This window comes from Pithys albifrons, chromosome 28 (genome assembly GCF_047495875.1).
Source record: "Pithys albifrons albifrons isolate INPA30051 chromosome 28, PitAlb_v1, whole genome shotgun sequence".
Taxonomy (NCBI): domain Eukaryota; kingdom Metazoa; phylum Chordata; class Aves; order Passeriformes; family Thamnophilidae; genus Pithys; species Pithys albifrons.
In genome coordinates this window covers 2,625,302-2,642,347 of record NC_092485.1, presented here as the reverse complement: position 1 = coordinate 2,642,347, position 17,046 = coordinate 2,625,302, and the positions used below count along the sequence as shown (strand labels likewise).

Here is a 17,046-nt window from a genome sequence, read left to right as displayed (position 1 = left end):
GGCATGGTTTAGTTTCAAATTAAGTCTTTTCTGTTAAGATCAGCTGAAATTAGAATTTAGGAATTACCGAAGACTGCTGACCTGTGAGTTCATCAAGAAGGGGGTCTGGATAAAAGGTTGGAAGCTCCAAGTCCCTCCTCAGAGACCAGAGCTGCTCTAGTCACAGCAGGTAAATGATGGATTGCCAAGTTATCCCCTAGTCCTTTCCTGAAAACTGCACACTGCCAATGTTCCAGTGCAGCTCTCCCTAAGGACAGGGACACAACAGTGCAAAGGTAACAGGAGCTCTGCTACAGCTGACTTCTGATCCACCTTGGAATTCACCTGTAGGTAGCCCACCCATTACAGTAATTTGGCATATGAGACTGAAATTAATTACTGCCCACTTTCTCCTTAAAGCTTTGCTTCAAGGAAGTTCAGAGGGAAAAGCCCTGTAGGACACAGGGGCAGGAGCTGGACTGCAGTTCTGTGAGGATCCACAGCAGTGATCAATGACTCCAACCACAGACCTGAGAGCTGAAGGAACAAATACTCCAGAACTCAGCCAAGAATGGTTCACATTTTTATTAGGAAAATCAGAAGTCTAAAACCTGCTGTTTAACAGTGATAGCAGCATTCCAGGGAAGGGCATGGAAGGCATACTGTGATCTGAAGGTACAATACATTCATAAAGGAAATTAAAACTTACAAGACATTGTACAGAATAGGTTAAAGAAGCCTGTGCTCATTACAGAGTGCCACAAAGGAACCCCTGTGCCTCACCCTTATGCCAAGGAGCCTCTTCAGCATGGCAACAGCACACAGAGCTGAGGGGGAACTTCAGAGAGGGCAGTTCATGACCTCAGTAACACATTTCAACTGCAAAATGCACTTCTCTTGAAAGTGAAACAGGCCTGTTCTATTGAGCAGCATGCACTGCACCCTGCCTGCCCACCTCTGACACAGCAGAGCCCTGTTCACCCCTGAGTGAACATACAACCAAAATCCTTCCATCAGACAAAACTCAATCACATGTAAAGGGAGCCAAGACCAAACACTGCTCTCTTCACTGCACTGCTCCTCGTAAGGAGCAGAGTCCTGGTGCCTCTGAACTGTTTTTTAAATTGTTTATAATTCTCAGGGAAAAAACTCTCCAAATTCTGCTCAGCTGTGGTTCCATCAGTGCCATTGGTGTCTCATGACAACCACCAGTGATGCCACCAGTTCTGTGACTCACTCCAGAATGACCCTGTCCCTTCCCCAGCCCAGGGGGAGGGCAGACACTTCACCCTGCCCCGTTCAGCAGCTTCAGCTGCAGCTCCCCCCACCCCACATGAGCTCCTTGGGCCCAGGGAAGGGCTGTCAACATTCCTGCAGTCTGAAAGTACCACACCACCATCAAGTATAGCAAATGAAGCCAGAGAAAACAACTCTTCCTGTGCCCTGAGCAGGCATCCTGCTGGGAGCAGGGACCAGTCAGGATCCCAGTCCATTCACTGCCTCCAGGGTTGTCCTCAGGGCTGAGATGAAGGTCTGCAGTGCCTCTGGCTTTGCCTCACTCTGCCTCACAGACACCTGCAGCTCCGAGCCCGGGGCCTCGAGCAGCAGCTCGGTCAGGAAGAGGCAGCCTGTGTCATCCTGGGCACTCAGATAAGCTTTCCAGGGCTGGGCACCTGCCTTGCTCATGGCAATAGTCTGGATGTGCACAACATGCAGGGCTGTCTGGATGGTGTCAGGATGCACAGGCCCACACCAGGGCAGAGAGAGGTGGCAGCTCGTGGCCAAGCTCAGCCAGGTCTTCTCAAACTGCTCTGCAGTCAGGGAAACATCAGGAATCAGGCTCAGGCTGCCTGTGTCGGGCTGAACCTTTAGGACTTCCTTATTGCCCTCAGAAATCAGCGACTCTGAAAGGAAAACACAACCATGTGAGGTGCAGCTCCCAGATCCACAAAGGCCAGGCTGGATGGGGCTTGGAGCCCTTGGCAGGGGGTGGAATGAGGTGAGCTTCAAGGTCCCCTCCAATCCAAACCAGTCTGTGTTTCCATGATTCTGTGATCTACTGACAAGGGGAAAGTGGACCCAGAGGAAGGTGAGGCTGGTTACCTGTGTCTCTGTTCCTGGAGTCAGTACAAGGAGCACAAGAGTAAGAGGGTTCCACGGGCTGGTGGGCAGTGGCCAGTGCCCAGCGTTCTCTGCCATAAACTGGCACAAGGGTGTTAAACTCCCAAGCCCAAGCATTCACAGGTTGCTTGGTTTGGTTGCCCAGGAGCCCCAGGGAAGGGTCAGACTTGGGGCTGCACAGGACCCGTTTCACTTCTTCCACCCCAGACTGCAGAAGGCGATAGTAGAACAACCCCCGGTCTCGTACTGCCATATCCATCTCCTCCTCTGGGGATCAGAGACAGGAATTAAGGGTCATTCCATCATCCAGAGTTCCCCAGAGCACACACCCTTAATTACTAAAAATGTGTTCAGGAACACAGTGTAAGCCTGGCCATGGGCAGACAGTGACAGGACAAGAGGGAATGGTTTTTAACTGGCAGAGGGCAGGGTTAGATGGGGTATCAGGAAGAAATTCTTTACTCAGAGGGTGGGCAGGCCCTGGCACAGGTTGGGCAGAGAAGCTGTGGCTGCCCCATCCCTGGAAGTGTCCAAGGCCAGGCTGGATAGGGCTTGGAGCAACCTGGGCTGGTGGAGTGGAACAAGGTGAGTTTCAGGTCCCTTGCAACCCAAACCATTCCATGATTCTGTGTCTCTACACTCACCAGCCAGACAGGCGGGGCCAAGCAGCAGCACGAGGCATAAAGACACCTTACCCTGCCATCCTGGATGGTCTCCTCAGGATGCTGACAGCCAAACCAGGTCCCAAAACCCCTGCAGCACAGCTGCAGTGGGAGAGGAGGAAGGGAACCCACCTATGCAGTAGTAGAGCAGCCTGCCCAGCATGTCCTGACACTCGGCAGGTCGCGACAGAAACAGTCGCACCAGCGCCGTGAGGAGCTCCATCTTCACTGCTGGGAATGTCTCTGACTTCACATTCTCCACAAAGTCCTCTAAAACATAGGGAGCATTTGGGACCTTCTCCCCCTGTGTGCCCAGGAGCCAGATCAGTGCTTGTTTGCCCTGCAGAAACCACAGGAGACAAGAGTAAACAGGTCCTGTGTGCCAGAAAGTTGGTGTGAAATAAAGAGATTGAAAGAACAAGCCTGAAAATTTCTGGTTTTTATCCCAAAACTCGAGCCAAAGGCAAACCAGGCAGTTTCTGCTCCCTCATCCTCCAGCAGTGCCACCTCACCTCGCTGTCCTGGATGGTGTCCTCACAGCCAGGCAGTGCCTGGCACACGGCGTCAGTGCACTGGGGACACAGCCAGGCCAGGTCCCGGAAAGCCTGGACCACTGCTGCAAGGAAACCAGGAGTCACCATTCCCAGGAGTTACAGAAGCCACTGGAAAAAATTAAATCACTCCCAACCCACCCCCAATTCAAGAGATTCTTCAAATCTCAGCCAGAAAGGTCAGTGCCCTGCTTGTGACTACTCTCCTTCCAAGTCCCATGACTTGTTTGTCAGAGCAAAGCTGCACCAGGTCTAAAATAAAGCACTGAGACTTCAGGTTGTTCCTCTGGCTGCTGGAAAGCAATCCCTCTTCTGGACATTGCCAGCCTTTACAAGGACTCTGACTCACACAGAGCTTCAGACACATGGGGTTAGAATGACAAATTAAAACCAAGCCCAACTCAAAATGAGCCTCCTGAACTTCAGGTCATAATTTTAAAGGTTCTGCTGCTCACTCAGAAACACCAGCAGCTCCTGAGACTGAATTCAACAGCACAGGGCAAGTGTGGTGGCTAAAAGAGTTAAAAGAGAACAGCAGGAAGAGCAGTGATGTGAAGGTAGACCTGAGGGCAGAGGAAGAAAAAAGAAGCCTGGGTACAATTGAATCAGACTATTATATGAGGAACAGAAATCACAGAGATTTAAAAGATGTGTTATTCATCTTGGCCCTCAAACAGACACTGAAATGTCTCTGCTGAGTCACTCACTCCTTAATTCAGCAGGTGGCAGCCAGACAGGACCATGAACACAGCTCTGACCATCTCCCTCTTCCCCACAAGGAGCAGTTCCTGTGGAAGGAACACACCCCATACCCCCAAACCCACCAGAAAAACTTCCCTCTGAAGGTGCCAATTACATTCAAAGCCAAATGCCTTTGAAAGCCTTGATTTTGGGATCACAAGCCCCAGCAAGGCCACTTCCTGAGAGCATAAGCCAGGTGAGCAGCCTGCAGATGGTTACCTGAAGTGATGTGCTCCTGCTGAAGGCCCAGGAGCTCTGTCAGAATCCCCACACACTGCTCTGTGTATGTCCTGGCAATATTGCCTGCAAGGATGCCAAAAGGATGTAAAAGTCAACCTTTAATCAGAGTGAAATAGGAACCATGAGCCCAACTATTCATCACAAACCCATTTTAAAGAAATGGTGTTTCTCTTTTCCTTTCTGACTACCAATCCAAAAGTGTGGTCAAACGAGCTTGTTCTCCACACAAGGGACACGTTCCTTTTTTTGAGGCCACGCTTCAGAAGATTTCTGACCTCTCCTTAAATGTAATATATTAAGAAAAGCATTTTGGCATCTACAGCTTTCTCCTCATGAATACTTAAAAACTCACCCATTTTAAAGCTCACAAAAATAAAACTAAAGCACCCCTTAACTCTGCCTCTATCACAACTCACAGAACAAGCAGGAATTAGAGTTCCACTACCCCCTGCACAGCTTCATGGAACACTGTAAGGCTCAATAATGAGATAAAATGACACAATTTCTTTTGAGCATCTCATCAGAGCACAGGATTCAAGGACCTTCTGCACAACCTGAAGCAGCTGAATGAAGTAGCTCAAAAGAATTAGAAACACAAACCCACAAACTCTGCTGGAGAGGTTGGTCTCTGTGCTGCTGCAGCACAGAGCAGTGATTTGGTGTGAGCCCTGACACAGACCTGGAAGGTGCAGGTGAGGCACAGCCCTTACCTATGGCAGAGATTGCAGCTTGGCCGAGCTCCACCGACACGTCAGTGCAGTACCCCTTGAGCTCCTCCAGCACCTGCTGCACGTTCTCGTCGTTCACCAACTCACACAGCACCTCCATCTTCTGGCATTTGATGTAGTGGGGCTCTGAGTAGGAGCAGAAGAACTTCTTGTAGTGGCTGCTGAAGTGGCCGGGCAGGCTGGCGAGGATCTGGCGCACGTGGCACAGCGCGGTGAAGCAGAGCTCCCTGCTCTCTGACATGCAGGCAGACAGCAGAGGGCCCTTCACCCGCACCAGAACATCTGCCTGCACATCTGGGTACTCGCTGGCCAGCACCAGGAAGAGCTTGGTGGCTGCCATCACAACGCTGGGGCTGCTGCTTTTGAGATAACCATCCAGCAGGTTGAGGATGTCGAAGAGCTCGTCCTCGCTGCGGGGCTTGTAGCGCAGCAGGAAGGTGAGCACCTCACTCTGCCCCCACTGATCCAGGTCAGGCATCCTGCCAGGACAGCAAACAGTGTGCAGGAGTCAGGGAGGGCACGAGGAGCTGCAGGGCAGAGACCTCAGCCTCCAAATTTCTTACCCTCTCTGTTGCAAAGCAAGTGGATACAACACTTTTATCTCATGAGAATTGCCTGGCTATTTACTCATCATCTGTCATGTGCACTTCTGCTGGTGCTTAGGCCAGACAGCAACACTGGCAAGGACCCTGGGCAGAGCAATAGCCCTCTTTTCCCAGATCCTGCAGAACTATCTGTAGAAATGTTCTTTTTTTCAGGCAATGGATAAGTTGCATACCTTTCAATGGATCTGGAGAGATGTACTAGAACACACCTGTTACACAAATATGTCATGTGTGCTAGCACTAAAAAAGTCCCAAAAATCTGCACAGATTAACCTGTAATTACAAAACAAACCACCAGCTGAAGCAAAGACTCCCTAGAAGAGCAGGGCACCTCAGATTTCTCTTAAGACCTCAGCCTAACAGAGATTTAGTTTATCTTAGCATGGGAATCTCCATCTTCGGGTGCCTGACAGGAGTCCCTTCAAGTCCCCTCCTGAAAAGCCCTTTCTGCATAGAAAACACAAGAACTAGAGAAGCTTCCAGAACCATCTTCCTCTTACCTGTTAAGGAGATGATGGGCAATGGGTTTGTTGATGACAACTCCTCCCTCCTTCTTTAAGATCTCTTCCAAGGCTCTCAGACAGTTGACAACCACAATAGGATCCTGGTCACGAAGCAAACTGTAGAGCTCATTCACCAAGGCACCATCTGCAAAGCAGCAGAGGTTCTTCTATCAAATTCTGTTGGCACGCTGCAATTTAATTACTGCATATGAGTTTTTATCACAGACAAAAGATATGACTTGAACTGGGAGAAGGAGCCAACAAAACTTCCAGCTCTACAGTAACATCTGCCCTGGCATAGCTTTTCCCTGAGGACTGTGGGGGTCAGAGACTTCATAAATCATAGAATCCTAGAATGAATTAGGTTGGAAAAGACCTCCCAGATCATCAAGTCCAACCCTTGGGCCAACTCCAGTCCTTTACCAGATCATGGCACTCAGTGCCATGGCCAAGCTCAGTTGAAAAACCTCCAGGGATGGGGAGTCCACCCCCTCTCTGGACAGCCCATTCCAATGCCTGAGCACTCTCTCTGCAAAGAATTTTTTTCTGATCTCCAACTTAAATTTCCCCTGGCAGAGCTTGAGCCCATCGTGCCCCCTTGTCCTATTGCTGAGTGCCTGGGAGAAAAGACCAACCCCCACCTGGCCAGAACTTCCCTTCAGGTAGCCAACAAAAGAAGGAGCCAACAAAACTTCCAGCTCTAGAGCAACATCTGCCCTGGCACAGCTTTTCCCTGAGGACTGTGGGGGTCAGAGACTTCAGGACTGGCTCAGCCCCACAGAGCCCTCACCCACTTCGCAGTCCCCCTGCAGCTTCACCATCTTGGCACAGCCCAGCACGGCCGCTCTGCGCACGTAGGACGCCTTGTCCCGCAGCCCGCTCACGATGGGCTGCTGCAGGTACTCCTGGATCCCGGGCAGCCTGTGGGACAGCGGGGTAGGGGGGCCTGGAGCCAGTCCCAAAATCCTGTTCTCGTCCTTTAATTCCCCACTCCGCTTTCCCCTCTCTCTGTGCTGCAGCCACGACAACCCAGAGGCAGCACAGCGAGAACAGGACAGCCCTGAAGGCTGAATGTGCTCTCAGCATCTGCGTGTCCCCAGCCCCAGGGCCACCACCCCAAGCCCAGAACCACCATCCTCTGACTAGGACCACCATTCTCAACCCAGGACCACCACCTCAAGCCCAGAAGCACCACCCCAAGCCCAGGACCAGCACTTCCCTGCCCCAGGACCACTATCCCCACCAACCCAAGCCCAAGCCCACTCCCTCCAGTGCAGCACCACCACCCTCATCCCATCACTTCCACCCTAATCCCAGCATCACCACCCTCATCCCAGCATCACCATCCCGAGCACAGGACCATACCCTCCATCCCGGGAGTACCACCTCCATCCCAGGACTAGCCCCACCTCCCCTATCCCAGGCCCACCCCCAGCCTCGGAGCACCCTCCCCATCCCAGGCCTACCCCCAGCCCCGGGGCACGCCCGCGGTCCCCCCGGCGCACCTGAGGCCGCACATGGTGCGCAGGGCGAGCCCCCGCACGGCGGGGCTGGGGTGGGCGCAGTCCTTGCGCAGCGAGTTGACGGCGAGCAGCGCCAGCTGCGGCTGCCGAGGGGCCTGGGCCTGCACGAACAGCGACACGAGCTTCTTCTGCACCACGTCCGGCACCGCGCCCGCCTTCACCATCTCCGGGAACAGCCCCGACACGTCCGTGCCCTGCGCCATCAGCCTGCAGGGACAGGCGGGTCGGGCCGGGCCGGGTGCGGGGCCTGGTCCCGGTCCCGGTGCGGGTCCCCCCGGGCCCCCCCGGCTCCGCCGTACCGGATGACCCGCAGCACGGCCCCGCGGTACCGCACCGGGTCCGCCTGTACGTGCGGGTTGCACAGGGCCCGCCGGAGCTCCCGCAGCGCCTCCTCGCCGCCCAGGTACGGCATGGTCCGGCACTACGTCCCGCTCCTACTTCCAGTGCCAGGCCCCGGAACCAATCCCGGTCCCGGTCGCAGTGCCGCTCCCAGCTCCAGGTCCTGATCCCAATCCCAGCCCTAGTCCGAGGTCCTGATCCTGCTCAGGGTCGCAGACCCACTACCAGGGGTCCCGATCCCAGTCCCAGTCCAAAATCCTGGTCCAGGTCTTGTTCCCAACCCCAGTCTCAGATCACGGAACCGATGCCGGTCCCGGTCTCAGTCCCAGTCCCGAGCCCTGGTCCTGGTTCTGGTTCCGGTCCCAGGCTCAGGTTCCGGTCTCAATCCCACTTCCCAGTCCCGAAACCGATGCCGGTCCCAGTCACAAGTCCTAGTCCTAGTCCTAGTCCTAGTCCTGGTCCCGGTCCCAAATCCGCGACCCGCCCACGTGACCGCCGCGCACGTGGCCCCGCCCCTGGCGCGCGCCCGCCCCGCGCCTCCCGCGCACGCGCGGCGCTTCCCGCCAAATTCGGCGTGAGGGAGCGGGGCCGCGCCCGCCATGAACGGGACGGTGCTGGCCGGGACCCCCATCGCCGTGGACTGCTGGAGCCTGCGCAGGGCCGCCGGCGCCCGCCTCTTCTTTCTGTCCCACATGCACTCGGACCACACGGTGGGGCTGACCAGCACCTGGAGCCGCCCGCTGTACTGCTCCCCGCTCACCGCCCGCCTCCTGCGCCAACGCCTCCAGGTTGGTGTGGCGCGGCCCTCGTCACCAGGGCACCGCCATCGCCCTGCTTGTCCCGCTCACCCTCATCCCCTGGGCACCACCATTGCCCTGCTTGTCCCACACACCCTCAGCACCTGGGCACCACCATTGCCCTGCTTGTCCCATTCACCCTCAGCACCTGGGCACCCCATCTGTCTGGCCCTGCCTTCATCACCTGCCCCACCTGTCCCACTTACCCTCATTCCCTGGGCACCTCCATTGCCCTGCTTGTCCCACTCACCCTCAGCATCTGGGCATCTGCATCTCTCTGCTTGTCCCACTCACTCTCATCACCTTGGTACCCTTACCTGTCTGGCCCTGCCTTCATCACCTGTCCTACTTACCCTCATTCCCTGGGCACCTCTATTGCCCCACCTGTCCTACTTACCCTCATTCCCTGGGCACCTCTATTGCCCCACCTGTCCTACTCACCCTTGTTACCTGGGCACCTCCATCTCTCTGCTTGTTGCACTCACTCTCATCACCTGGGTACCCTCACCTGGCTGGCCCTGCCTTCATCACCTGTCCCACCCACCCTCCTCACCTGGGCACCCCCTGGCAGCCCACTTGCCCCACCCACCCTCCTTCCCACCTGCCTTGCCCTGCCCAACCTGTCTCCTGCCCTGCCCTCTCCCCCTGGCCCTGCAGGTGCCCCCGTGCTGGATCCGTCCGCTGGAGTTGGGGCAGAGCCACGTGCTGGACGAGGTGACAGTGACATTGCTGGACTCCAACCACTGCCCTGGCTCCGTCATGTTCCTCTTCGAGGGCACCTTTGGCACCATCCTCTACACAGGTACAGGGCAGGGCAGGGCCCCACAGTCACAGGTGGAAGGGACTGATACAGTCCCCCTCAAGAAAACTGATTTTTTCACTTCTGCATAAAATCAGATGGTCTTTGCTAATTTTTAATCAGACCCGTGCTAACTTTGTATTTTATGTACCTTTTGATTTTAGTTTGTATCCAAATGTGTAGTTATCTTAACCATGCATAGCTTTAGACAAAGAGGAATTTAACCCTGTTAGCTGAACTTTAAGAAATAAACCAAAAACCCTACTTAGATTAGAGGCTGAGCTGTAAGAAATAAATCAGAAACCCTGTCTAGATTAGAGGCTGAGCTGTAACATCGTTTAGTTAAAAGGAAATACAGAGCTGCAGAGATAGGAGCAGCCCATTAGAACTGTTAAGAGTCACCCAAAATACACTGCTTAACTTTAGGGAGGAGTTTTCAGTTGTAACTAAGTATTTAAACCTGGAAACACAGAAGTCTCCTTGAACGTGTCTTTGGTGGGGTTCTCAATGCCAAATAAAAGGAAGGGTTTTGTTCTATTCTATTAGATTTGACTGTTTCTTAACTCAGGACCACACTGAGTCACCTGATCCAACCTCCTTGGTGCAGCAGGGCTACCCCAGAGTGGGTGGCACAGAACTGTGACTGGGCAGCTCTGGAACACCCACACCTATTGGGGTCCCCTTATCCCCAATAAGGGGGCAGTGTGAATGACAGTCAAAAGAGCTCAGGCACAGCAGCATCAGAAGGCTTACAAGAGTTTATTCAAGATAGTTTCATCTAGGAGAGATTCAGCTAAGAGAGAGTTTCCAGACAGGTTCCTCATAGCTCAGAGATCATAGTAGTAGTTCTGTTCTCAGTAACATGCACACCTTTTATAGCCTCTCACATCCAACATGCCATGACATTATTGGCTGGCCCATTCACCTCACATTCACCAAAGCATCTCGTTGGTCACAGAACCCACACACACCACAGGTAGCTCTCTTCTCTTTAAGGGAGAACTCTGAACTGCTTTCCTTAAGGGATGCACTTACAGTCACCCCTACGCACACCCTCTCTGGGGCACACCCTGAGAGGGCTCCTTGTGTCCTGGCAGGAGATTTCCGCTACACGAGCTCCATGCAGGGCGAGCTGGTGCTGCGGGGCCGCCACATCGACCGGCTGTACCTGGACAACACGCACTGCCACCCGCAGCAGGCACTGCCCTCGCGGCAGCTGGCCACGCGCCAGGCCGCCTGCCTCATCCGCGCCCACCCGCGCCACCACGTCGTCATCGGTGAGTGCCACACGCCCCCTCCTGCTGCTGCCACCTCTAAAGATTGAAGGAACTCAGGTTAACTGGAGCCACCTGCTTAGCACCTCTGGAAGGGGTGGTTTGGTGGTTGCAGGCTGGACAGGGCTCTTGTCCCCTCTCCCTGCCCAATCTTGCCAGTTTTAAAGCTTTAAGGAACTCACATTAACTGGAGCCACCTGCTTAGCATCTCTGGAGGGTGTGGTTTGGTGGTTGCAGGCTGGACAGGGCTCTTGTCCCCTCTCCCTGCCCCATCCTGCCAGTTTTAAAGCTTTAAGGAACTCACATTAATTGGAGTACCTGCTTAGCCCCTCTGAAGGGGGTAGTTTGCTGGTTGCAAGCTGGCAACACCATGGCAGGGCTCTTGTGCCCCTGCCCTTTCTCCTCCTGCCAGTTTTAAAGATTTAAGTAATTCAAATTAACTGGATTCACCAGCTTAGCCCCTCTGGAGGGGCTGGTTTGGTGGTTGCAAACTGGCAGCACCCTGGCAGGGCTCTGTCCCCCTGCCCTGCCCCATCCCAGAGGGGCTGCTCCTGTCTCCCCTGGCAGGTGTGTACACCCTGGGCAAAGAGGCGCTGCTGGTGGACCTGGCCCTGGAGTTCAGCACGTGGGTGGTGGTGAGTCCCTGGCGCCTGGAGCAGATGCGGCTGCTGGAGCTGCCGGACGTGTTCACAGCCGAGGAGGACGCGGGCTGGATCCGCGCCGTGGATGTCGCCGAGATCCGCAGGGACAACCTGGTCACCTGGAACACTCTGCATCCCACCATTGCCATCCTCCCCACCGGCAGGCCCGTCAAGGTCACCCACCCCAACATCCACCCCATCCCCTACTCGGATCACTCGTCCTTTTCGGAGCTGTGCGAGTTTGTGAAGTGGCTGAAACCTTGTTCGATCATCCCCATCGTGAAGAGCGACATGTGCCAGGTGTACTTTCAGGAATACCTGAGTTCTGCCCCACAGGTACTTCCAGACTTCAAAGTCCCAAAGCCTTTGCCAGAGCCTGTGCAACAGCACAGCCAAAGGAGGGGGCAGGACCCCATGAGTCTCTGGAGAAGAGTTGCACGGCGTTCTGTGCCCAGAGGGGTCGTTTTTGAGTCCCCAGAGAAATGTACTGAGAAACCTGAGGCATTTACAGGTGCTGAGGTTGCTCAGCAGCACCACTGTGAGCCAGGTTTGTGCTCCAGAGAAGGTTGCACTTCTCTCAGGGATAAGGAGAAGGAAGAGCTGAGTGGGGAACAGCCAGGAGCAGCCATCGCTGTTAGCCAGGCACCTCTTTCCAATGAGCACTTTCCAAAGGGGTTTGCAGAGCAGTATTTACTCACTCCCTTAAATGTCCTGAAGCAGAATTCCTCACAGACATTTAATGAGCTGGTAGAAGACTTCTTTAGGAGGGGAGAAGTGCCCTGAAAAATTGCATGACCCTTGCTGGTGCCAGCTCAGTGCCACGCTTGGGTTTTTTATCATGAGACAGGAGCTCAGCTATGGTGCACTACTTTCTTGATGTCTTAATTGAGGACAAAGAGGAAACTAGAACCAGTTTGTAGATGTTACATTTTTAAAATTTATTTATTATTTTATCTCTACAACTGTTGAGTTTCCAGTACACAAGGCAGTGCAGTCCCACTGCCTGTGTGCCTTGTGTCCACCTTTTGGAGTGACTGACCTGTCCCCTGTGACAAAACACCCTGCCAGGTCGATTCCAGCAGAGCTGCAGAGGGTGGGAGCTGCCTGCAGCTGGAGTAATTCATGCTTGGAATGTGAGGAAAGAAGCAAGAGGGGGAATATGAAGAACCCCAAAGTTTCTTTCTTCATGCCTGTGATGCCTCAGTGGCTGTGAGCAGTTCATTCCAAAATGCATTACAAATGTTCTGTATTAAGGTACATTTTTAAAATGCTGCTTAAATCTAGACAATGAAGTGCCTCTAAGTTTAATAATCTGTTTTCTATTTGTTAATCTACTAATATTTCCAGCTTTTGTATCCATCCAGCCAACTGCAGCTGGCTGTAGTTCTTTCCTGAAAGCACCATCTCAGTGTTAACTGTCAGTGCTTTTTCAGGTTTCTGGCTGGGAAAAATAGGACTTGTCTGGGTTCTTGATTTGTACAGTGGGTCACTGTATCCTCTGCAGTCTCTGCATTCAGTTTCCACATCTGAATTCTGCTTGACTGCAAAGCACTTCTGATAACTGCCAGTGTTCTGCCTTCCCATCCACTGCCTGCTCTTGTCACACAGTGACAAATGGAACAGAAGATAATGAAACATCTGCTTAGTCATGTGAAGGGATCAGTCTCACCAGCATCGTTTGAAAAGACTTGTGACTGAACAGCAAAACTGGCCCTTGGAGGTCAGGCACTTTCCTGCTCCAGACCAACTGCAGAGCCGTGGCCTGGCACAGCTGAAAGGCCTCAGTGTGACAAGCCATTGGGTTCCCTCAGCAGAGCCTGGAACTCTGCTGTTGTCTGTGCCAAACTGCACTGCCAGTGTCACAAACTGGCTCCTTGTATGGTCAGGGCAGCAAGACTGGAGTGGGAATGAACACTGGGCACTTTCCTGGGGAACAAACCAGCTGGTTCCTCGGCTCTCTCCATCGTCCTTGTTACTTTCAAGGCAAAATGTTTCATGTGATCTTGATCAGGATCAGACCCTTTGGAACAGAGTGTCCAGTGAGGTCTCTGCAAGATGAGGCTGCCAGATGGATTGGAGTCCCTGGACTGGGCAAGGAAAGGAAGCTTTTGCTCCTGGAGTGAAGGCAGGGCTTGTGCAAAGCAAAGGTGCCCTGTGGCTGCAGCAGTGACACCTGTGACAAACAGGGCTGTTGGAACAGGGAGTGTGGGTATGTTTGGAAACATACAGACAGCCAGAGTGGGTATGTTTGGAAAGCTGCTTGGCAAACGTGAATCCTCACTCCCAGCCCTGTGCTTTCCCAGGCCTGGCAGCATTTATTCCTGTTAATGAGGAGTGTCTGTCGCTGGGACTGCTGTGGCTCTGCCTGCCCCTTCCCAAGGGAAGTGACAGAGCAGTGTCCTGTGAAATGCACTTCACATGTAACAAGGGCACCTCAAGCTTCCTGCTGTGGCCTGTGTGTCCTCCTTGGAGATTTCTGTATGGATTATTTGCTAATCCCAACTCCATTGCAGAGCTCTGGCAGGTGAGTGGAGACACCTGCACTTTTTGTAACGTGGAAATGACAGTGCTGTGCTTGTAATGCACTGTCTGCTGCTGCTGCCTGGGAGATGCAGGCTGTTATTTAAATATTGTTGAAATTTAAGTGATTCATTTGACAGTGAAGCACTGCCTGCACTCCCAGATTCCAGGTCCTGCTCCTTGCAGCCTCTCCACTGCTCGGGAGGAATGCTCACCTTCTGAGTCACTGCTCCATTAGGGTGTGTTGCAAATGATCTGGGAGATCTGATGCATTACTGCTGATATTTTGTGGCATCCAGCCTTTCCTCTTTTATTCTTATCAACTATTTAATCAAGGAAATGAAGTGGAGAACCTTCTGGTCAGCCCCTGGGCAAAAAGCAGTTGTAAATGGTAATTTTTAACAGAGGTAACTCTGATTTCGAATCACTCAGAAATAAGTGAAAATTGCAGAAGCTTCAGCAGCTGAGGATCCACACCCCATTTCTGCACATTCAGTTTAAGCTGCAGAAATGCTGGTGTCTTACTAGTGCTGAAAAGGTGATTCCTGCCACTTGAGAAGGAAATTATCCAAATCATGCAGAGCCAAGGACATCTAAAATCTTTCTGTGGCTTTCAAGGGCAATAGAAGAAGGAGAGACTTGACCAACATTCAGTGTGTTGGAAATCTTTACCTCAGCACAGCAGGTGCACAAAGCATTTGAGTGCCATGCATTTCTTTCCCTCTCGGGCATTAAAATACTATTGTGTGTTATTCTAAAATCCTGAAAACTTGAGGAGAAAACTGGGATTGCTGAGTGAAGGTTTCTGAGCATCCTTCAGCTTCCCTGAAGTCAGAGGTGTAGATGGGTTTAGTGGTGAACTTTCCAGTGCTGGGTTGGACTCAACCTTAAATTTCCAACCTCAGTGACTCCATGATGTCTTTTGACAGTATTTGGCCTCTTACAGGCCTTGTCCTCCCTCATTCTTGCCTCCAAATTTTCCCTCTTCATGCCCCCAGCGTGGCTCCCAGGGGAGCGTTGGTGCAGCTGAGACCTGGAGCATTGTGTAGCCCAGAGCCTGAGCCTGCTGCTCCAGCCCACCTGCAGTGCTGCTGCCACAGGTGTGTTTTGCTCACAACAGGCACAGTGAGAAGCTGTGGCCAAGTATTTGCTTCACTGGAGTATCTGAGGGCCACATGCTTGGAAACTTGCAGTTATCCTGACAGGAAAGGAAAGTGCTCGGAGCAAAGTCCTCCCAAATCTACACACACAGAGCATGCTTGAGCTGCTTATCTCTGTCCCACAGTTGGGAACCAAGCCCCAGTGGGGTGAAACAGCTCAGCCAAGGCCTTGCAGAGGAGTAAGGAACGAGCTGACTTCCCTTTGGCAAAGTTTCAGTGCAGTTTCACCAAGCTGGGATCAAGTGCTGGCCTGTTTGAGGTTCTGGAGCAGGGCTGTCTGCTGAGCCTTCTCCAGAGCTGCCTGTGGAGGGACAATCACTGCCCCATGCAGCCATTCAGTTGGCTCCAACTCCTCTAAAGCAGCAGGAAAGCATGAAGGGGTGCCCTGCTTATGCTGTGGAGAGGAGAAAATTACTCTTCAGGTTGCTGTCAAGAGGCTGAGGTAAAATTTGCCTGGCTCATCCACTCTGTGCCAAACAAGTGTAATGTCACCTTGAACACCTCAGAGCACTTCTCTCTCTGGTTTCTAACCCTGCTTCCCCTAATGTAAGGCTAAAACACTTCCAACAACTACTCTCTTCCCTGCTGCAGAGCTGCTGTTCCTGCAGCACAGGGTCTGGTTTTCTAGATTAAAAAAAAAATTGTGCAATGGTGAAATCTTTCCTTCACCAGAAACTTACTGAGTTTACATAATTTCCTCTATGGTGTGTTGTCACTTTGGGCTTGTTCCAAATGAAGCTCAAGCCTTTTTTTGTGGAGCCCTCTGTAAGGTGGTGGAACATGTTGGAAAGGTAGAATCACCTTGATCATCACATGAGGTGCTGCCTCCCACTGAGGTCTTGTTATGCTGCTGTTCCTGTAAATAGGAATTTAATCTTTCAGTCTGAATTTTTCTAAAAGTATTTGTAACTTATTTTAAAAGTGTTGTAAAATTCTTCAAGAAAGCCAATAAATATCTGTGCAATGGTGACTTTGGAAGAGTCTGAATAAAAACACTTTGAAGAGGGAGTTCCTGAGTGAGGGTGACCTGACTGGACTAAATCCCTCTGGCAAGCATTTGACCTCCAAGAAATCGGGCTGGCCTTTCCCACACTTGTGGTTTCTTCTCGTTGAAGGGGCACCAGTGGGGTGAGAAACCCCCAGGGGGCTTTGTGGTGCCCGGGCACAATCACAGGATGGGCAGGGTTAGAAGGGACCACAGTGGGCCACCTGCTCCAGCAGGGCCATCCCAGAGCTCACAGCACAGGGTTGTGCCCAGGTGGGTCTGGAATATCCCCAGTGAGGGAGACTCCACACCCTCTTTGTGCAGCCTGTTCAGTCACTGCACAGTGAAGTTGGTTTTCCTTGTGGAATAATATCCTGGAGAAGTGGAGGCTTAGGGGAGTCCTTATCACTCTACAACTACTTGAAAGGAGGTTGTAGCCAGGTGGGGTTGGTCTTTTCTCCCAGGCAACCAGCAGTAGGACAAGAGGGTACAGTCTTAAGCTGTGCCAGGGAAGGTTTAGGTTGCACAGTAGGAAGAAATTCTTCAAGGAGAGAGCGATCAGACTGGAATGGGCTGCCCAGGGAGGTGGTGGAGTCACCATCCCTGGAGGTGTTTCAGGAGAGGCTGGATGTGGCACTGAGTGCCATGGTCTGAGTGACAAGGCAGTATTGTGTCAGAGGATGGACTTGGTGACCTCAGAGGTCTTTCCCAGCCAAGCTGATTCCATGGTCTGGGTGGAACCACCTGAGCACCATCTCCTGCCCCTGTCTGAGGACCATCTCCCACCCATTGCTGAGCATCATCTGCCCCTTGCTGATCATCATCTCCTGCCCCTTGCAGAACACCATCTCCTGCTATTGCTGAGCACCATCTGCCTA

General features: G+C 52.7%; 2 protein-coding genes across 4 annotated transcripts; one reads left to right on the top strand and one right to left on the bottom strand.

The window, feature by feature from the left end:
- Window positions 1–549: 549 nt before the first annotated feature.
- AP4B1 (adaptor related protein complex 4 subunit beta 1) lies at window positions 550–8,489 on the bottom strand. 3 transcript variants are annotated; one of them, XM_071578624.1, is made up of 10 exons: window positions 7,953–8,489; window positions 7,636–7,860; window positions 6,921–7,051; window positions 6,128–6,275; window positions 5,005–5,501; window positions 4,274–4,357; window positions 3,275–3,378; window positions 2,895–3,102; window positions 2,083–2,367; window positions 550–1,883 (listed from the first exon to the last, which is right to left on the bottom strand). In XM_071578624.1, exons 1-10 carry the CDS (start codon window positions 8,063–8,065, stop codon window positions 1,456–1,458), a joined length of 2,223 nt encoding a protein of 740 aa, XP_071434725.1. In that variant the 5' UTR covers window positions 8,066–8,489; the 3' UTR covers window positions 550–1,455. The 3 variants fall into 3 exon arrangements, with proteins under 3 accessions (XP_071434725.1, XP_071434726.1, XP_071434727.1); XM_071578625.1 differs by having other exon boundaries at window positions 3,275–3,375; XM_071578626.1 differs by lacking the exon at window positions 2,083–2,367.
- Window positions 8,490–8,591: 102 nt separating this feature from the next.
- On the top strand, window positions 8,592–16,145 carry DCLRE1B (DNA cross-link repair 1B). The gene is made up of 4 exons (XM_071578628.1): window positions 8,592–8,780; window positions 9,447–9,591; window positions 10,686–10,865; window positions 11,430–16,145. Exons 1-4 carry the CDS (start codon window positions 8,592–8,594, stop codon window positions 12,284–12,286), a joined length of 1,371 nt encoding a protein of 456 aa, XP_071434729.1. The 3' UTR covers window positions 12,287–16,145.
- Window positions 16,146–17,046: the final 901 nt, after the last annotated feature.